Below are 21,035 nucleotides of genomic sequence, written 5' to 3'. Positions count from 1 at the left end.
ACTCTCTCACACCCTTTCTAAGAAATATTCTCGCCAGACCCGCGATGACCTCAAGTTGGTTCATACGGGCACCTTCATGGTATTTAAGTGTCTCGGCCACGTTGCCAAACGTATTCTACACTTCAATATACTTGTTGTCGGTGTTCCGGCTGGTACCAATCGAAAATAGAGCTGTGGGAACAAACGGCAATCGCTAGGTATACACGGAGCCGAGCTATGTCACGTGTCTTCGGCACGTGACACACCTCAGCTCCCTCCTTCCATATCACGAGCCTTCGCGTTTAGATACTCTCCTTAACAAGAACAACAACAAGAACACCAGATTAACCCAACGATATTGCTACCGATCGCGATACCAGGAATACCTGTGTGACTAACCTGTGGTACACGCAAACCAACAGTGGGCATTGAGCGTTTGCGAGAGGTCTTCACGGGTCTCCTTTCCCAGACTATAAACGACCAGGAGCTTTCTCTCTTACTGATTGGGTGGCTTAAATCTCATCGGAAGCCTCTGGCTGCTGCCATTCGGCTACTAAGAGTTTCCAAGGAAATCGGCCCTGAATCGATTTTCAAAATCATCTTAGCCGAGATACCTGAAGAACGCCAGCGATGGGCAGAAAAGCTGATCTCCTGGATGCTCTCCTCCTTCAGGCCTCTGAGAACCTTTGAAATCCACTACTTGTCAGACTTGTGACTAGATACCCACAATCCGACCCACGAGCGCATCCATCTTGATAGCCTGAACACCCTGCAATCACTCAGCCATGCTCTCCGGTATTTTGGAGGTATGCTTACCGTTGTTCATGATGAAGTCCAGTTCACCCATCCTGGGATCCGCGACTGGCTATCTTCCGAGTCTTGTTCAAACGACCTGTGGTATCGAGCAAAACCCGAAAGCTGTCGACATCTCGACATTCTTGAGATCTGCTTAACGCATCTCGATAACGACACTGGCGCGCCAGACGACTGGACAGCCTTGCTTCCATATGTAACCGAGTTTTGGACAGCATTACAGATTTGCAGAGGCAAAGGCACGCGGGAGTTTGCAAGTATTGGAGAGGGTCCTCCAGTCTCCTCCAGCGTTACGACGCTGGATGGAAGCTCACGCAATTCTGCCGACTCCCTTTAAAAAACCATTGGAAACAAGCTATGAGCCTCTGCCAATTGCGGCGCATTTTGGACTTGACGACATTGTTGATCATCTCTGTTCTTTGGAACTCGAAAACACGGCGACTCAGGGTCAGGCGCTCATCGAGTCAGCCAGGAGAGCTCTTTGCGTTCAGGATCATTCTAAGATCTTACGGCTCTGCTATAGACTTCGAAAATCCGCATCTCCATGATGCGGTTGTAGCTTCGTCTTTACATGGGAACCATGACCTCTTCTACGAGCTCGTTCGTAGCATACGGAAGCCTCCTCGCCAGGCAGCGGGGCACGAACAAGACTTGCAGGAAAGAGTTCACAGCGGTGCATCTGATGAACATGAGATCGAAAATGAGCATCCGCATGATTACGCAGAGACTTTTGTTAACCATGGAACTGTGGATGGCGAGGCCCCAACAGAAAATCGCATCGGAACCCCAAATGATGCCAACCAATGCGATCATGTTCCAAGTCTTACGGAGCCAAAATGCTCTGCCCATTGGTTGGCAGTCGCACTCGGCAGAGCATCAGCGCTGGGACTAGATGGTGTCATTCATGAGCTGCTGTCACTAGGAGCGAACCCAGATTCGTTGGACAGCATGAGTCCTTCACGGACTCTTCCCCTGCATCTTGCCGCCGCCTTCGATCATCTAGAAGCCGTGGAAAAGCTTTTAGCTGCTGGTGCGAGCATCGAATCGAGGACGGTGCTTGGGGACACACCACTACATAAAGCAACCATACCCGGAACCTCGAGAGTGATGAAGCTTCTGCTTGATCGTGGCGCCTCTATATCCACCACCTCAGATCGCTGGCTACCTTTGACCCTTGCTAGCGTGTGGGGACGGTTTGCCGCGACTTAAGTGCTTTTACAACATCGGAAGCTCGAAGAGTGTTCTCCACCTGCTCTGTCTTCCTTGAGATCCAGGAGGTAGCTAGGATACACGATATACAAACCCATTGGTCTCCTGGGCACCAAGGTGTTAAAGGAAACGAAGAAGCAGACAGCCTAGCTAAGGAGGGAACAACTCTACCAGTCCTTAGGGGCCAACTAGCTACTCTATCAGGTATCAAGTGGCTTGCTAAAGAGCGGCCAAGACGCCAATATAGACGATGGTGGAAACAAGAAGCAACTCCCCGCTATACCCAACTAGGGCTCAAGGCTACTCTTGCTTGCCCTCCTGAACTTGGCCTCCCTAGGGCTGCCCTTCATCACCTCCTCGCGGCACGGTCAGGCCACGGGGACTTTAAACAATATCACCAACGCTTTAACCACACAGAAGCACTACTCACCTGCTCCAGTGGATGGGTTAAGGAGGCAGACCATCTAGTCTACTGCCGAAAGACCCTACTGAGGAGGCAACAGTGGCCCACCCTCTACCCCTACAGCCGCCAGGAGCCCGTAGGACCTATAGGGTCCCTCGATCGCTACTTCAAGGGGCTAATCACTGACTCTGAAGGCTTCCAGGCCTTCCTCTGCGTGACAGACTTCTTCCAGAAGACCTGCCCGCGGTACTAGGAGATAGGTCATAACCTATCCTCCAAACGACAAACTACCTCTATTAAGAAACCAGAGGGTTATAACAGAACTAGGGCACCAGTGGGAACTAGGGATGGATAGAACACATAGTAGCTCACGAGCAAGATTTGGAGGACGTCAGGATACGGCGTGTACTATATAGTATATAGCTAGAGCCTGCGACCCTTCACGCCACATACCCTCCGGGAGGTCTGCCGCAAGGGCGGCTGCGCCCTTGCCGCCATGGCGTTAAATAGAACAACAACAACAACACCTGCTCTGTCGTACAGTCCGCTATACTTCGCCGTATCACGTGGTCATTATAAGACTACCGAAGTCTTGCCTCTTTATGGGGCTGATCCTAATACCTGCGATCTATCGAAAGAGACTGTGTTGATGGCTGCTGTCCGTATCGGTAGACTTGATCTTTGTCGCCTTTTGCTAGAGCACGGTTCATTACCAGACTTCACTCCGGAAGAATGTTCGTCTCCTCTCATTCAGGCAGTAAAATCTGAGAGCCTGGATATAGTGAAGCTTTTGGTTGAAAAAGGCGCGGATGTCGAGAAAAGAGAGGTTCCAGGCGAAGGCTGGAACCGGACGCCAGGTTGGCCGACACCTACCTAATCTAGAACGCATGCATAACTAACAGCCCCCAGTACACCTAGCCATCTTCATTGGAAACATCGAGATTGTCAAGTACTTTCTCTCTCTGAACGCTGATCCCAATGTCTCTGATAAAGATGGTTGGTCCGCGCTGTGGACGGCGGCCCTTTACGGCAGCACAGAGTGTCGGATTGGAAGCCCAATTCGGCCGCGAGTAAGGGCAGAGCATGGGCCACCTCGAGGGAGTACAATTAGACCTCGACTACCCACTCAACCTCCGGTTGGAATCTCCCTTTTACTCCTTACGCATAATCAATCAATACAGAGATATTGATACTTCGTCACCCCCAGGACCCTACGGTTCGAACCAACTTACCTGTGAAAGAAATACCAACACTGATCAGTGGTTAAATTCCACTATCGCCGATCAGCAAGGCATCTCGCAAAACAGAAGAGACGACCCTCTAATACCGGACGGGATAGAGGAATCGTGCTAACTTTACCTCACGAGAGGTAGGCGTCCATCACGTCAGCAACGCCTTCGACGGTCGACCGGCCAGACGCCTCGAGCGCCCGACGACCGACGAAGGACCCTCTGCTTATACCGACTTCCTCGCGGCAAGACCGCGAATTTGAGTCTGTCAAGTACACCAACCGCGGCCAGCCCGCGCGACAATCCAACGACTATACCTTCCAACGCGTGAAGTACGAGCCCTTCGACCAAAGCACAAAAGGGCACCACGCGGCCAAGGAAGAAGATCAAGATGGCGGCTGAGCCCGAGGAGCCCACATCGGCAAGGACAGGAGTAACGACGAGATCTGGCGCCCGTCAACAAGAAGGGGCGGGATCGAGCCAGACCCCGTCAACCCAAGCCAGCGACGACAGTCTCCTGATGCCACAACCAATGAGTGGCTCGAGCTTGAGCCCACCGAGGTCAAACACGCCGGCTGCCTTAAGTACGAGCAATAGCCAGGGTACGATTATAAGCGAGTCAACCAGAATGGCGATGACTAGGGTACCCATACCTCTCAAGTGGATAGGCATTAACAATTCATACTGGGGAAATTGGGCTTTTAACCCGTCAGATACACCGAACAGCGAGCAGGTCGACGCCGCCCTCGTTTTCTTGATGGAAATCTACGCCAAGCAAGGACTCGAGGGGCAACCCCTGTTCTACCAAATTACCGATGATATCGGCGATTGGCCAGACGAGTGGTTCGCAAACGCCAGATCAAAAATCATCAAGGAAGTCATTAGCTTCCTCCATTGTCGAGGCGTGCTGCCAGATCAAACGCCAAATCGGGCACCGCACGAGACTCTCGCAGCAACAGTGGCAGCGTCAGAATTCGTGCCGTGGAACCAACAGCAGGTGGACCGAGCAGTCTGCCGCTACGAGGAGTTCAACCAGCGAGTAAAGAAACCGGAATTCCTCCTCAAAATCACAGAAGGAAGGATTGCTTCAAGCATAGCCCAACCGGCGGTCCGTCAGACGCCGTTTCCTCCAATTGCAATTACGAGCCCGAGCTTGCCGTCGAGATCACAATTCATGAGCCAAAGCGGCGATGTACGAATAGAACTGCGTTCAACTACATATAGCCAACGATTTAACTCGACATCACGCGAATTAAGCGAGGAGCAAGACCAGACCCTCGCAAGCCCGAGGCAATTAACGGACCTCACGAAGATATTCCCAAAAGAGAAGAAGTATGCAGGGGGGAAGTACGAGGTCCTACAAGAGACCCTGACCATGTTCTACGACTACTGCGAGAAGGCAGGAATCAAGGAACACCAATATCACTCAGCCATCACGATTGTACTCACGGGCAAGGCGGAGGAATACTACTACCTTGCGGTGCGTACACTCGACAAATCAGACTTCCTCAGCATTGTTGACGCAATCCGAAGCCGCTTCGAGACACACGATAGGAGCCTCGAGCTCCTTGCCGAGCTAAGAGCACTTTCATATGGATCTGTCGCTCGCGGAATGGAGGGCAAGCCACGCGTTGAGATTCTCGAGGAGCTCATCGACAAGATCGACAAGTTGGCCAAAACCCAGCCAACGGAGGGAACCAACGAGAGAAAAGTCGGATATCTCTGTACAGCGGTCCAGCGAGTCCCCGAGGCAAGGATGGCTTTACACGCACCGCCAACCGACTACGAGACCCTCTGCTCACGGCTAAGGTCGAGTTTCAACATCGAGGCCAGGATGCCCAGACAACAGCAATTCCGAGCATTTGACGCACCATATCACCAACACAGAGATTGTGCGGATGCTCATCGAAGCGCACGCTGATATCACCCAGCCTTGCACCGCGGAAGAATCTACACCACTCCATCAGGCGGTAGAGTTCCCTCAGATTGTCAAGATCTTGGTCGACCACGGAGCAAGTATCAATCAAGAAGCGGCTGACGGGCAGACCCCCTTATCACGCGCAGTGGTGGGCAACCACAAGGAGACAGTGAAGCTTATGCTGGCCAATCCCAAGAACACTGCCGACTTTTCGACAGAAAAAGTCCAAAATGCACTTACATATGCCGTTGATAATGATCACGTCGAAATAGTGGCCGAACTTCTGGAGGCCGGAGCAGACGTCAACCTTGTCGATGATAATGGTACCCCACGGATCTTCAGCGCGATGTGGCTCGAGAGCCCAGCCATGCGTCGGGTCATCCTTGAGCATAACCCAGACCTCACGAAAACAGACTCCAAAGGAAACAGTATACTGCACCATGTTAACAAATTCGCGCCGGTAGAGTCCACACGCCTTGCAGTGAATGCTGGCGCGAGCTTGACTGCAGTGAACAAATTCCAGTCACCTTCGTTGAGTCTAGCTATCCAGGCTTTGTGCAAAGAAGAGGTTCTGCAGTACTTGTTGTCGAAAGATGCAATACTCGCAAGCCTGGCAAAACCTTTATCTGGGGACGCTCTCAACCCCATACACACAGCCTGCAGGAGCTCGTTGCTACCGATGGTTCAAATGCTTCTAGAAAAAGGCGCCGATATCAACATGACCAGCGAAGGGGTGGTTCTGGGCACGCCACTGATATCGGCCACACTTCGATTTTACCAAGAGGACCTCGACAAGGCCGAAACGGTGATCTGCTACCTCTTGGATAAAGGGGCCGACCCTGAACTTCGCGCCGGTTTGTTCTCGTATCCCATTATCTCCGCTTGCTTGGCCGGTTCTTCCAAAATAGTCAAGCATATTCTCGACCGCAATGTCCCTCTCAACATCAAAGACGAGTTCAATAGAACACCTGCACACCTAGCTTGTTACAATTCTTGCAAGATTCTGGATCTACTGCAATGTTACGAGCAGGTCAAGGCAACCAACTGTGGCACAAAGCAAAAGCTTCGATAATGATGACTCCGGTCATCATTGTCCCTTGTTCTGCATATATAGCTACGCCATGACGGGACCAATCGTTTAGGCCGTAACATGCAAATCTCTGACTTGGAATTTGCACGCGTGGACAAAGTCGGCCGAGTACCTTTGCACTACGCTGTACTAAGCGGACAGGCCGATCTAGTGAAAGCGGTTTTGGAGCGTTCCAAACAAGCAGGCATCGGCATTGATGTGCAAGACTCGGACGGTTGGACGCCGCTCTTATGGGTGGCACGGGCCTCAGCCGTTTGGAAATGGGAAGACCGGCCAGTTAAGCATGACGAAGTGGTCTCCCTCCTACTTGACATGGGAGCTAATACGGATACATATGGTCGGGGACCAGACAAACCCTGGAACGCTCTGGACATTGCCCACTACCACCAGGCTCATAGGTACGTAAACCCCATCCAGCGTGCTCTTGATCTGTTTTGGATCTGCATGTCCGCGTTATAGGGCCGAGAGTCATACTTCATCGCCCTTTCCTGTGAGCTTATCACTGACTTTCTTGAAAACAAAGTATCGTCGAATTATTAATGCCACTAAACTCAGCGGGTAAAAGGCGTCCAACCCTGGTGAAGGTGGGAGGACAGTCTGACAAGTGGTTCTGCGACTTTTGCCTCGTTAATATCTGGGGCGTCTCTTTCACTTGTTTGACATATTTTCTCTTGTGCTTTAAATGTTACATGTCTAGGTCATTGATTCATCCTCGGCATGATTTTGTCGAAGAAGGCTTTGAATGGGATAAAGACATCGATGATTCAACCTCAGAGTCGTCCCAGGGAGAACCGCAGAGATCTGGGAACGAAGGTAATTCGCATAGGACAGTACCAGGAGTTGTGGATGACCAGTTTGACGACGAAATCGTCGGAGATGACGAGGGCAGTTGACTCTATCCGGCTGTCTAGTTAGGTAGCGAACCACACGTATCAGTCGAGTATCTCGTTATTGAACTCGATGCCATAGGCTTGCCTTCTTTATTAGTCTCAGAAGACTCGAGCGATGTTTTTTGTCTTGCATACACTACCATGGACGGCGAACTAGACTGGCAACCGGCCGGTTGGCTGTCTGTGTACGAGGAATGAGATCTTTATTCCTGGAATGGGGAATCGAGCCTGAAACACATTGGATTGAAGAAGTTTTGTCTTGTGATGGGCGCTGTTTATATGCATACTTATATGAGATATCAGGTAGTTAAATTATTCCCGATAGAAAGGTTGGAGCAAAGGGACTTACAACCTGTGCTTACGACTACTGAGCTCAAGACGTGAAGTATAGAAGACTATTGGGCAAGTAGTACGCAGAAGGCGTACATCATCAACCATCGGGTACTCATTAGATTTTGTCATCTACCTCTCGTTCTATACGCTTAGAGTACTGTTTTCCAAAGCAAGGCCGTGCAAGGGGGGGTATAAAGAACTCTTGAAGCAAAAAAACCACAACCCAATCCAACCCAGGATCCAATCGGCCCATCACCTTCAGGGGTCCAAAGCCCACCGTCTATTACCCACCATGCCGGATCCAAAAACAACTTGAGGCGACCTAGGCCCCTGCAGATGAAGTAGCAGCAGCAGGTCGAGCAGTAGAAGCAGTATTCGAAGAAGTGGCAGCCGTCTCCTCCCTCGTCCTCTCCTCCGCCAACGTCTCCATCACAGGCTCCTCCCTCCCCTCCGCCTCGCCCTCACCACTCCTCTGGCCCGCTGGCACCTGCGGCGCCAGGTTCAGCTTCCGCAGCAACTTGACCGCAGCCTTGTTCTCCTCCCGCTCCTCAGCCTCCTTCTCAAGCACTTCTCGCTCCCTGGCCGCGCTCTCGCTCTTATCCTTGGCCTCCTCCTCGCGCTTCCGAAACTCTTCCGGCTCCATAATCTTCTCCTTCTTATGCGTCATCTTCTCGATCGCCTTCTTGCCCTTTTGCCGCGACTTGAGGTAGACCTCGAGCCCGACGAGCACGGCGTACGACTTGGATATCGACACGTGCGACGTGTCAACACTCGCCTCCTTGAGGTTCTTGACGAACGCGCGAAAGTTGGACGCCGGCGGGCGGTAGTGCCCGCTGAGCGGCGACAGGCTCGACAGCCGCCCGTCCTTGATCTTGATGAGACCCGCCGAGGAGATGCGGCTGCCCTGCAGAAAGCTCGAGTGCTGGAACGCACCCGACGATTTGATGCCCACGTACAGGCGGAAACTCGTGTCCGCGACAAAGATCCACGTGTTCTTCTTGACCGACTTGCGCAGCATCTTGTTGAAGATTGTCGCTGCTGAGATGTGCGATACCTTCTTCATGCCCGTTTCGCCGTCGACCTCGGGCGTGGCGTACTTTGCCGCGCGATCTGCCTCCAATGCTGACTCCACCGAGGATTCGGAGCGGCTATCGTCGGCGGCTTCAGCTCCGGGTGATGTTTGTGGGATGTTGCTCTGCGACCAGGCCGGCGTCGGATCGTCTGCGGGCACGATGCCGTGGATGCTGTCCTTGAAGGCCTCAGTGGTGTCGATGCGTGCGCCATTCTTGGCCCAGCACAGCCGTCCCTCGTCGTCAACTTGCACGAGGTAGAATTGCCTCTCCTCGCGGGACAGATACCGCACCTGCTCCCTCTCGAGGCGGTCGCGGGGACACGCCTCCATCTCGACATTCTTGCCGCCGCCGTAGTCGAGCCAGTAGAAAAAGTTCTCCGTCGTGTCCGACTTTTTCCACTCCTCGTGGTACGTACGCAAGTTACTCCCGTAGCGATGCTTGAGGTCGACCATCTCCAGGAAATACTGCAACCCCATCATCTTGGAATCCTTCTTCCGCCTCGCCACAGCCTCCTCGCGCTTCTTCTTCCTCTCGGCTTTCTTCTCGGGCGTGTCCTCCGAATCCGACGAGGACCCGGATGAGTCCGAGTCGGACTCGACGTCATCGTGCCCGGCGCGCCGCGCAATCGTCGCCGCCTTCCTCCAATTCTCACGGGCCGTCGACGGACGACTCATGTCGCCCTCCTCGTCTCTCGAAAGTACGCTGTGCCTGTCGCCGGTGGGAGACAATCCGGCAGCACTAACGGAGCTCTTTGCGCGCGGCCGGTTCAGCTCGCGGAACTGCAGCTCGTCAATGGCCGAGACCCATCTCGTCGATGCGTTCAGCCCCATGCCTTGCATCTCTCTCCGCACGCGATACCCCCGGTAGTTGCGCTGGATCAGCGCCGCGGCCCGATTGATCGCCTCGCTGTCGCCCTGTTCACCCTCTGTCGTTGAAGCTGGCGGTGGATCTTGCGACATTATTTGCGCTTCGTCGAATACGTCCCCAGCAGCGTCACCTTGTCCGTCCTGTGAGCGTCGGACGTTGTGAAAGTGGTCGTGGAGGTGTTGGGTCTGCCGCTTCGACTTATTCCTCTTTAGCTCCTCCTCCCGATTGCGCTGTACCTCTGCAATCTTTTCAAATTGGTCTTGGGATGGCGGGACCAAACTGTCCATGTACTCCTGGCGAGAACTGTAGTTTGTGCTCGTCTGCGACTGCGCCAATGAGCATGTGTCGTCACTGGGAGGGGCCGTTGCAGATTCAGCCGTGTGAGTGGTGGCGGTGGTGTTGGTGGTGGTAGTGGTCGCAGTAGCAGCAGGGGAAAAGATGGAGTGGGATTCGTCTCGTTCGTCGACAGGTCTTGGCACGGGGGGACTGGCCGGCGGGGTAATAACGGCGGCGGCGACACCGTTAGGATCATGTTGGTGAAGAGGAGGGGTCTTTTGTGGTGGTCCAGACGTAGGCGCAGAGGAGGCAGAAGCGTCGCTCGGAGACAGGGCACCGCCACCAGAAGCAGGTTGCTGGGCTGGAACCGGTATAGAGTCAAGCTTGTGGGCGGGTTTCGTCATGTCGGTTGGTGGAATGGCGGGGTCCGCCCGGTTGTGACGAAATAGTAGGGATAGGGATCTGATCCGAGAGCCGGTTGGCGCAGGCATCAGGCCTATTTCTATGTGTCGGTTTATGTGTGTGCTGCAAGTATGTGTGCGCGCGTGTGTGTGGATTAGGTGAGTTGCGTGTTTCGTTTCGAACTATGACTTTCTTGCTGCTGGTTGGGTTTGGAGCTTGTCTTGGTTGGCCTTTTTTTTTTCTTTTTCGGAGACTGCGAAGGCGACGTCACTTTCCTTGTAAGCTGTTTGAGGTAGTCACCCGGAAGGTTGGTGGTGAGATGGAATGAGCAGCTTGAGCCTGTAATAAAGCACAGGAGCCATCAGATGGAAGGGGGATGGGGTTGAAGTAAGCATATAATGATTACTATCCGTACGGCTGTCAGGATATGGATGTCAAAGTACCCGAGTAAGGTAAGGTAGAACGGGAAACTGTGTGGTCTAAAATTGGAAGAGAAGGAGGAGGAGGGAGAGCAGAAAGCAGTGTCAAGAATGCGCCCAGGAGGAGTGACCGATCAATAATATATTGCATTCGTGGGGCGCTCTCAGATCCTTTCCCGTGGCATGGGATAGATCTCGGCGACACCTTATGACAAAACAGTGAGCAGAGTCTGCTCTGCTGTAAAGAAAGGAAAAAAACCACTACACAAAAACAAACACTTGCCCGCCTTGCATCTTGAGGTACCACGGGGGACACCCTTGCCAGTGGGGGGAAGAGTAAGGCTTGGGGCGACGGCACTGCCAAGTTGCCAACTGTTTCTGGACAGCAGAGAAGCAGAAAACTCAGTGATCAGGTTTGCTCAGCCGACATACCGCTGGTGTGTATACCACACTGCGGGCTGTGACGCACGATGGACTGGTCTGCTCGGAATCGCGGATGGGGCCCGTCGGCACGCAGCCGTCTGTCTATGCGGGTATCACCGGTGCCCTTCGCAGTCCGCAGAATCTCCCGAATAGGTGGTGAGCACCAGCAGCATGACACCAACGTCTGGATTGACCTCTAACGAGCCTTCATCGTAACGACCATCCGCAAATAGCAAATCTACCTAAAGTCCTTCTAGCTGAACAGAGGCTTAACCCTGCTCCACCGCTGTTTTTACGTAGAGAAATGGGGCTGAGTTAGGCTTTCTTGCGGTCTTGAATCTGTTCAACTCGAAAGGAAAGATCTTTGGACCCCAAAAGACCCTGGGCCATTCTCACGTTCTCAACTGCCACTGACGCTTCCCAGCCCTGTACGTCCTGCTGAACATTACGCGTCAATCTGTGGGGGAGCCCCCTCCAAAGCCCAACCAGCGTGGCCCGACTGACGCCTGCGGGAACAGCACATCGCCACGGACCACGTCCGGCGGCGCACCTTTTACTTCCTGCCCTTTTCTTGCTTCTCCATTGTACCCCACGCGGCCGCGGCCGCCGAGACTTTTCCGACAACGGGCTTGGCGGCCACCGATCTGATGAATCCATCACCACCGCTGTGACGCAACCCACCATGGTCTCTTGAATGAGTAGATATCTCGACTACCGCCATCCCAAAAATCTGACTCTTCGTGCAAAACATTATCATTATTGAATTTTGCAGGGTCCGACCCTATGTACGTGCAGATGGCCATCATTCTTTTGCCTTTTCGACGCCTGTGGGAGAAAGCAGCCCAACATACCCAGCGGCGTCCAGCTCAGCCGATGTATCCCCAAAAAGATGTACAAGAAGGTGAAGTAAGTTAATTTTGGTATTCAGACACTATCATTACGAGAAGAGAAACTCCTTGAGCACTGGCGACCCAGAAAACTCGGGATTCAACATTATACAACTGCCAATTGTTAGCAACCACCCGAAAGGTATCTACGGCATACAATCGCAGACGCACTTGAGGAAATATTGTAGCCCCGCCCTCCTCTTATCGAGGAAACGGGGCCGAAATTTGGATATCACACTCTTTGGTGGTAGAGGTGGTACTGCTGCTTCGAAATTGGGAAACGTCTTGACCAACTTTTCGCGAAGGTCGTCAAACTCGGAGTATCGCTTGCGGATGTTCATGTAGCTCCCCTGCGCACGTCTTGTCAGCAGCTGCGGTCGCAACCTCGGATTGTGCCTTTGTTCTTGGGACAGGAGTATGACTGACTTGCAATGTCTCGACCCTTATGTTCCATACAACAAACGCCCCAATATTGGTAGCGCTGCCGTTCACCACGACGTAATCGGTGATCTCGACGCTCTTTGCCCAGCAGGCTCGGTTTCGACCATTGATATCGCTCGCTTCGTTATCGTGCATTGTAATCGCGCCGGCAGGCAGTATTGATTCGACCGACATATTGGAAACAGAGCGCTGGTGGTGGCCGAGCCAGTACGGAGGCGACGTCACTGACGACGGGCTTGTCACGGACGAATCGGTTGGCGACTCTGTCTCTTCCTCTTCATCCTCCTCGTCTCCAAACAATCCGCCTCGTGTGTCATTGTTGTTCTGGCGCGACAATAACCCTCGAATGGTCCCGTCCGTGGCGACCTTGTGCAAAGGTTTAACATGGCCGTTTGTGCCGCCGTTGAGGCCGCCGTTCGGTCGGAACTGGGATTCTATCGCCGAGTCCATGAATCCATGTGCGAGGACGCTACCTCATGGACAGCTGTGATGTTGTATTGACGATGCGATACGCTCAAGACCAGCGAAGGTGCAGGGTGATTGTGACGTATTGACCGTATGACGATATCAAAAGTCTTAGGTCGCTAGATCAAAGACCTGTCTCGGGGCGCTTGCTGGACGCCGGTCTGTTAGGGTGGTGCCGCGTGGCTGTGCAAATCGACCAAGGAGTGGAATGGCGGCCGCTTGGCTCTGGCGGGCAGACGATGGAATGGTAAAGGTAGGCTGTTGGCGATGTTACCTTCGGGCGGCAATTAGTCGGCCCGTGAGATGTAATGGGTCTGAATGGTACGGAGTACCTAAGTCGTGAGGTTGGCATAGAAGACTACCTATCAATCACAATGGGGAGCAAACAATGCGCCAGCTCGCGCGGATTCGTTGACGAAGGGAAGCGGCTCGCTCTAGAGTTGACAGTGCCATTCAGGCGAGTCTGAATTATTGTTTACAAAATAATTACCTACCTGGCAGCGTCCTGGGTGAGATCCAGGCGGATAAAGCATGACGATAAGAAAAGCTCCCACCAGCATCCGTACCTTCCTGCGCTTGTTCTTCCCCTCACATCTGATGGTTCGTTCAAGAAAGGAAGGACCCTTCCCATTCGAGACTTCTGCTTAGGCCATAACAACGGGAGCTCCCTTTCCCTAGAAACAAATCCCTGCGAATACGTGAGGAAGGTTCAGATACGGCTCATATGCGAATAAACGTTGTCAAGCGCCACCAGATGAAAGTGGACCACTCTTTCTTATATACGAACACTTCTTTCGACTTCGCCCACTTTAGGTACCTACCTTACCTTATGAGACGACTGTCCAATACGCGGGAAACTGCTGCAACTCAGAACACCATTATTTCACCTTCTGACAAGCTTCTCCGCCCCAAACGTTCCCCATCGTGGGAAACAACATCTTTTGCTTCTTTGCGTTCGTCCCACACACGCATCTATGATTGGCTCGCTCACGGACTTTTGGGATGGTCGGTTAAGGGTCCCAGGCTCTCAGCAAGGTGATACTGACGTCTTACAAGTTACTACACTAGAAAAAGGACCGGTTACTGCGCTTAGGAAGAGATCTCCCTGTACACAACATGGGGCATAGAAGACATGGGCCACAATCCCGCCCGGTGCGACAATAATAGACCCTTCCCGCGATACTATCGACACGTACACTACTCCGTACGGATACGCACATTAGACTCCCAAATCCCAACACATTGGTGCGGATACGAAGCGGCAGAACCCAAGCCGCGGTGGAGTTGGAGGGTTCCAGTTGACACCTTTTCACCTAGCGCATCTCGCTGAGCAGGGGGTTCTGGGCTTCGGCTTCCATTTCGATTCTACGCCGTCTACCCCGGTGCGTCGGCTGGCAGACTTCTCGGTACTTGCAAATTACACTGCAACGACGAGACGATCAGACCTCAAACCTCTGGCTTCGAAACCCCATCTCATCGTACAACATTCAGAAAGGCTTGCAATCGCCAACGCCCTGCCAAGTTGACAGGTTCAGTTGTGGCGGTCAGTTGCCCATTCTTGACATCAAGCCTTGGCAGCCCAATGGCACTTTGAGGGCACGAAGGGCATGTTTGCCGTCAACGGTGCGGTCTCAGCGCTCTGCCACAACTTGTCTACAAATAATAGAGAAACGCATCAATGCGGAGACGTTGGGGCGCTTGGGATCGTCGCCCCGGAAGAAGGGGTCTCGGAGGCAACAGACAAGATCCGGGCGGAGCCAACCACCTCGATATTCAAGTTGAACCTCCGCTATCTCAAGTCAGCGACTCAGCGCCAGCCATTCCGATTGCACTGTGCCGTGGACAGATAGGTATTAACTTTTAAACCACCAAGCTGCTCTGGACTGCACAATCATACTAGCTGCATCGGCTCTCCTGCACAACGGCCTTGGTTGGGGACCACACTGCAGAATACGAGTGGCGATCAGCCAGTGGGACGCCGGGAACAGCGATAGCTGTGCTTCGTACACATCATGGAACTCACCAAGTGGTGTCGAGACCCTCACGAAAGAAAAAAATGCCGGCGGCTGGGAGAAACCCACAGACTCACCCAGACGCTTCCCGGCAGGGCGAGAGTCCTGTCTCGCCTCGGAGAAAGTGCATGTTGCAGATGGTGGTCTCGTAAAGTTGTGCTAGCAAGGAGCCAAGGGGAGAGTTAAGAGGGGTTGGCCCTGTTTGGCGGCGAAGTTTACTGCACAATAAGGTGGTCTTGGCTCCATAACTTTCACGCCGCATTTTATGGAGAGCATCGAGACAGTTCCAGTCTTCTGCAACCTCGTAATCAACAATGGGTCTGGTCATCCGACCTGCAAAGTCGTACCCAAGTGGGAATCCGACTGGTTTGCTTTCAGATATGGAGTAATACGGTCTCGACTCTCGACTGCTCCGTACCTACGAATAGGCGCCACAACTTTGAAGGAATAGCTGACAGGTTGAATGGACACGAAGTTGTTGTCGTCAGTGTGTCTAGCAAATCGTGGGGATACGAAGGAGCACAGGAATGTCTAGCTGACGCCGCTGACTGGATGCAATGCCTAAACATGGGCAACCTGCACAATACCAGCAGAGGTCGGGGCTGGAATTGAGCCAGGCAAGCCTCAGAGGAGGATTGCCGTGGGATCAGTAAAGATATGGCGAATGGCGATGGACGGACAGGCCGGGCCTTCCAATCTCAAACGGGTCCGGGGCTGCAAATTAACGAGCCAAAAGTCGAGAGAAGTCGTCACCACAACCTCGGCAAGGCTGCAAAGGCTTGTCGCTTGTTGACCATTCCCTGCTCACTTCTAGTACTGACATCTACGGATACACTACGGATACAGAGCATAGGATGGAATAATCAGACCGCTCGTTTCTTGCGGTAAGTTGTAACGATGGGAGATGGGCCCTGGACGGGTTTTCAGTGGGCTCTCGCGGTACGAAGTTGCAGTTTGTGGAGAGGAGATTCATCTCCGGGCAACAATGGACACCCGATCTCGTTAGCGGCATAGGTAAAGAGAGACTAACAATCATTTTAGTGCCATCGGTGCTGCAAGTGCAGACAGTACAGACTGCAGTGTTGCAGCGGCGCCGACGCAAAAAGCCAATTGCCCCGGGCCATGGAATGAATCCATGGATCCCTGCAGAGAGCGGCATGCTCCCACTGAACCCTTCCTCTGCTAAGCCTCAATATCCACCGAATAGAAACACAAGACCAAGACAGACCACGGGAGAGAGCCGCCACCAGAGTCACCCTCGAAGAAGCGTTCACACACCAACCCGCCCGTCAATCCTGCTGTGAACGATATCGACAGTCTACACAGAGAGCTCCTGACTTGCCTGGTTCTGAGGAAAAGACACCCTAGGGCTCCAGAGCCAACCACAACAACCATGCCTCCCTACCATTCAAGCGGGTCAATGGCAAGGGCGGCAAGAGACAGACATGCCAGACGGGCTGCGGCCCACGGCTCAGGCTGGGTTCCCCTCACGTTATCAATATCTGCCCATCAGCAACCCGTGATTTTCGGTCAGACAAAAGTGGTGACTCTTCGTTCTAGAAATGGTGGACTGTGGAGAGGAACGCCGGGCTCAGCGCAGCGATCGCGAGTATCCGTACAGAGTACACTACACAGTACTTGGGCATATTGGGAAGAGGATATTGAAAAGTGAGAAAAAACAAAAAGCCAATGATTCTCCATCCGATCCCCAAGAGCAGGGGAAGAGTTCATCCTGTGATTGGGCACCAGGGGGGGATGCCGATGAACAGACCCCAAACGAACCCTGGCAAATTCTTAGCTCCTTTTCTCGACCCTGGGACCTTTTCTCGAGAAACGGCAGGACCACCACACCATCACGACCACAACCACCAGCAGGAAATACGCCGGGTGGCTGGCGTGGAGAACGTGCTAAACCCAATTCCGCCCGTTTCTCTCCTCGGTCCTCTTCGACAGTCTACCGGCTCCTCTCTATAGACTCCCATGCAAATGCCTGCCTGTGGATTATCGCAAGAGAGCCAGCCCCATGGCGTTGTATATACCTGGGACCCCCGGGTCTCCTTTATTTTGTGCCGTATAGGATACCGCGGATACTTTGATGTGGATTTGCGAATACTTGGTAGAAGCTTCCCGACAAGGCCCTGGTCCGAATGAGCATGCTACCACCTCGAATGTGTGCTAGTCAACCTTAGTGTCCGCTTGGCAAAAGTCGTGCGTCCGGCTCGTCTGCTCCTTCTCGCCTTCCTCCCCACGGCTCTGTGCTCCCGGGGGGGGGTTGAATATGAACCGTCAACTTCTCTGACGACTTCCATTCCGTTTCTCCTCTCATCTCCTCTCTGCCTTTTCCACCTCCCACCTCCCTCCTGAATCCCTCCGCGCGTGTCTGTATCGTCTTGTCTCGGTCTGTCGTTACACAGTTGAATATCGTTTTTGCACATATATTCTCACCCGAACCTCTCATCATCCCCCCCCCCCCCCCCCCCCCGAACTCTTCACAACTCAGTCGCTCCAGCATCATCACTGCCTACATTATACACAAGGCACCAAACAAAACCGATTTTCCAGCCTCACTATCGCTACTAGTACCTTCTCAGTCAAATCAAGTCCACTTTCGTTAGCAACGAAAGGGCTCCATTTTATTATTAGTGCGTAAGTCAAAACCGTCCATTCCTCAACGCCTCGTTCATAACTCGCCCCCCTTGTGCCCGCCCGCCCGACCCAATCAACCTAAACTGGGCCAAAAAGCCATGTGTTGTTGGCCCGAACAGGCGTTGGATAAGTTGCCCCCCCTCGTAGCCTTGGGCTGGCTTGGGGAGAGTTTAGGAATGCAGCAAAAAGACTGAACGGACAGAAAAGGCTGTCCGTAAACATACACAAGACGGGTTGCTGACCAGGAAACGCACTGCAGTCGATATTAATATTTGAATCTTGTCGAATCTTTTCTTGGGAAGCTTTTTTCCTCTTCAACGACAAAAAAACAACTTTGTCCGTACATATACCAAACGGATCTTTCTCGACACCGGTTCTGCATATACACATCCCCGCAAATCACAATGCCTTCGTTCAAGAGCACCGCCTTCGCCGTTGCCGCGGCCTTTGTCGCCACGGCCCAGGCCGACTACTACGTCGATCCCTCAACTGTTCCTCTGGCCACAAGAAGTACGAAAATTTGCCCTCCCCTTCTCCCCCGGGAATACTTACCCGGGGGTTGCTGATTTGGCAGCATGCTAACGAAAACCTGCAGAGGCCTGGTGCGCCGACGAGAAGAACACATGCCCCATCATCTGCCAGCAAGTCGAGCCCCGGACGACCCTGGTGAACGACTGTGACCCTGTAAGTAGCCAATAGCACACACAACTCCAACATCGCAGAACAACCCCCAACCCAATGGAATAACCAGGAAAGCTGACCAGACCTCTTCTCCACACAGGAAACCCTTACCTACGGCTGCATCTGCGGCGACAAGAACCAGCCCAACATGACCGAGTTTTCCCTCACCCTGCCCTATCACGTCTGCCAGGAGTACGGCAACCAGTGCGTCAAGGCCTGCGGCCTCGGCGCCAACAACTGCGCGTCAAACTGCCGCCAAGACAACCCCTGCGGCGCCCAGAACCCCACCCGCCAGAACTCGACCTCCACCGCTGGCACGGCCACCGCCTCGGCCACGGCCAGCGAGACGAGCGGCGCCATCTACACCGGCCTCGGCGACTCCGGCTCCTCCAGCTCCGGCTCGTCTTCCGGCAGCGGCGCCGCGGCTCTGGAAATGGGTCGCAGCGCTGGGCTGGCTATCCTCGTTGGTAGCTTGATTGGCGGTGCTGCTCTCCTGCTTTAAGTGTGAGCACGATGTCCAACGAGTTTTCAGACGAAAGAAAAGAAAAGAAGGAAAGAAGTAGGAGAATAGTGGTGGGAGAAACGTCGTGTATTGCCGTGTGTTCTGTCTCGTCCGCTCTTTTGAATACCCTCTTGCACAAACTTTTTATCACATGCTCGGCGTTTATGGGCGAGGTGTTTGAATCATGGGCCTCTGGATCAACCAAACAAATAATGTCTTTTTAATATTTTCGGACAGAACACACGCAATGGAGCGGGATGATCTGGGTTGAGCAAACTGTCTCTAGCGTTTTGCGTCATCTTTCACGGGGGCAGAGAAGTAGCGGAAGAAAGATTGGAAGAAAAAATGGAATCAGAAGCGAAGCAGTTGAGCTTCATGAACATCAAAGCAGGTCCCGTCACCCATCTTGATATCTTGACTGCCATCCCAACTCGCTAGTGTGCCTGACGCCTCCGGTGAACCGCCATCGAATCCATCAGGTCTTATCTGATGGCTGAGCACGAGACCATCCACCCTATTCATCCCGACTGAGGATCGTTCCCGTGATGTGGATTGTGCTAGATTGCAAGTAACATCAGATTAGTCTGCATAGGCTACCACCGCTAGCAAGAGGCTCGGGATGGAGAACAGCGATATGCGAGCCGTGGCGAAGGCAACATCGGGAATGTACTGGTGCAATTGCATCGCGGGCACCAACCAGAGCCAGACAAACTCAAACACACATGTTCCGAACACCAGTGTGCGTGATTATCGACAAACCAAATCAGTCAGACAGGTAACCAGTAAGGCGCCGTTCAGCCGGCCTGTGCCACATGCAAGTCTGATGCCGCCATACGTACCGGGGCGGGGGTCACGGGGGCCAGCATTCGGTAAGGCGAGCGCAGGCCAGGCCGGCCCCGATCTCGACGGCCTCGATCTGAGGCTGAAGCTACCTGGGGCTGGTCGAGGAGAGGACGAGGCAAGGTTCCTCACATGTCATCGTGCAGGAGTTTCGACCAACCTTCCGGACAAATAGTAAGAGGGCTGCCCAGTGAGATTCCTTGGGGGCCGATAACCAGACGATCTGACACCAAGTTCAGTCAACATCGGCCGGTGCGAGTTCATGTCCTGGCGGGGAAAGTTTATGTGGAGGCGGGCGGGCAGGTTCGGTGTGTTAGTGGGCATGGCCCGGTGCTACCTCGCCGATGTGCGCCGTAACTCTTCCTGGGGCAGCTCCAGAATCCAGAGTCCAGACGGAACGGAGGTTGGTCACTCACATGCTAATTACCGGTCAATGCGCGTACGATGTCGAAACTAAGGTAGGCAGAGTGGGTAGCATCGAGTGCTTGGGTTCCAGAGTCGACTGGTCCAGTGACGGAACAAATAAGTCTGCATCGATTCGACGTCTGGAGGCGGATTTAGGGCCGTCGGAGGAGCCCCCGGATGGTGAATCAATGATATCGATCCAATGGTGTGCAAGGAAGGCGTGGTAAAAAGGCGGTAAACGCGAGGAGAATCCCTGCGTGACCAGGCGTTGATTGGATGTTTCTGTCTCGGGGCCTTTGTGAGCGAAGAAGCGGGTGAGGAGCTTGGGGCGTTTAGGAGCTGGTGTTTTAATAGGGTCCTTTTGAGAATTTTGTTGAACGCCGAGATGGGCGGGGCCGTATGAGCGCAAGTCGGTCGAAGTGGTGCGCTCGTCGCAGTCCGTCAGAGCTCCGATTTGTGCGTGTCGAGATGGGGTGGTCGGTCGCCCTGACCACTACCACAGCACCCATGTGATTTGCTGCAGGGGAAATATGGCGAGAGGACGTGTATGTCTCGGAATTGGGTGCTCTGTGGCTGCTGTAAATGATGTGGTCGCAGACTGATGTAAATGGTGTACGGAATAGTTGAATTGAAAGCGGTGATGGATGACGATGGTAGAGGTGAAGTTGAATGCGTCTTGAAGAATGGAAGGAGCAGACTGTGGTTGGAATCACGAGCTTCCCTTACCGGAGACTTGGGGTACGTATCCGCCGACGTGCTTCTTCCTGCTGCGGCGGTGGGCTGGAGACCTTGACTGACGCACGTCGACGGCCGCGTACCTACGGCAAACTGA

The 21,035-nt window shown here is 53.4% G+C and overlaps 4 protein-coding genes across 4 annotated transcripts; 3 read left to right on the top strand and 1 right to left on the bottom strand.

Moving 5' to 3' along the window:
- The first annotated feature begins 5,359 nt into the window (after nucleotides 1–5,359).
- On the top strand, nucleotides 5,360–6,692 carry BDP81DRAFT_33636 (ankyrin repeat-containing domain protein). Its single transcript, XM_060585913.1, has one exon. The coding sequence runs from the start codon at nucleotides 5,532–5,534 to the stop codon at nucleotides 6,621–6,623; it is 1,092 nt and encodes a 363-aa protein (XP_060444714.1). The 5' UTR covers nucleotides 5,360–5,531; the 3' UTR covers nucleotides 6,624–6,692.
- Nucleotides 6,451–7,229, top strand: BDP81DRAFT_33645 (uncharacterized protein). The gene has a single exon (XM_060585921.1). It carries the CDS (start codon nucleotides 6,702–6,704, stop codon nucleotides 7,098–7,100), a length of 399 nt encoding a protein of 132 aa, XP_060444713.1. The 5' UTR covers nucleotides 6,451–6,701; the 3' UTR covers nucleotides 7,101–7,229.
- A 4,905-nt stretch (nucleotides 7,230–12,134) lies between these two features.
- Nucleotides 12,135–13,263, bottom strand: BDP81DRAFT_33612 (PX domain-containing protein). The gene is made up of 3 exons (XM_060585895.1): nucleotides 12,638–13,263; nucleotides 12,383–12,561; nucleotides 12,135–12,325 (listed from the first exon to the last, which is right to left on the bottom strand). Exons 1-3 carry the CDS (start codon nucleotides 13,100–13,102, stop codon nucleotides 12,262–12,264), a joined length of 708 nt encoding a protein of 235 aa, XP_060444712.1. The 5' UTR covers nucleotides 13,103–13,263; the 3' UTR covers nucleotides 12,135–12,261.
- A 4,916-nt stretch (nucleotides 13,264–18,179) lies between these two features.
- Nucleotides 18,180–18,958, top strand: BDP81DRAFT_461451 (uncharacterized protein; the record flags this gene model as incomplete). The annotated part of the gene is made up of 3 exons (XM_060593772.1): nucleotides 18,180–18,285; nucleotides 18,371–18,459; nucleotides 18,557–18,958. 3 exons carry the CDS (start codon nucleotides 18,180–18,182, stop codon nucleotides 18,956–18,958), a joined length of 597 nt encoding a protein of 198 aa, XP_060444711.1.
- Between the last annotated feature and the right edge of the window lie 2,077 nt (nucleotides 18,959–21,035).

Source organism: Colletotrichum phormii (assembly GCF_030913505.1).
Source record: "Colletotrichum phormii strain CBS 102054 chromosome Unknown BDP81scaffold_11, whole genome shotgun sequence".
Lineage (NCBI taxonomy): Eukaryota > Fungi > Ascomycota > Sordariomycetes > Glomerellales > Glomerellaceae > Colletotrichum > Colletotrichum phormii.
This window is presented reverse-complemented; position numbering and strand designations above follow the sequence as displayed.

What these genes read in the sequence shown, in the direction of transcription:
- BDP81DRAFT_33636 (XM_060585913.1), top strand. Translation starts at nt 5,532, where the DNA reads ATGCTCATCGAAGCGCACGCTGATATCACCCAGCCTTGCACCGCGGAA.
- BDP81DRAFT_33645 (XM_060585921.1), top strand. Translation starts at nt 6,702, where the DNA reads ATGCAAATCTCTGACTTGGAATTTGCACGCGTGGACAAAGTCGGCCGA.
- BDP81DRAFT_33612 (XM_060585895.1), bottom strand. Translation starts at nt 13,102, where the DNA reads ATGGACTCGGCGATAGAATCCCAGTTCCGACCGAACGGCGGCCTCAAC. An exon ending in TAAGGGTCGAGACATTGCAA is followed by an intron (nt 12,562 to 12,637) that starts GTCAGTCATACT and finishes AGACGTGCGCAG; the next exon opens with GGGAGCTACATGAACATCCG. An exon ending in GGGCTACAATATTTCCTCAA is followed by an intron (nt 12,326 to 12,382) that starts GTGCGTCTGCGA and finishes AACAATTGGCAG; the next exon opens with TTGTATAATGTTGAATCCCG.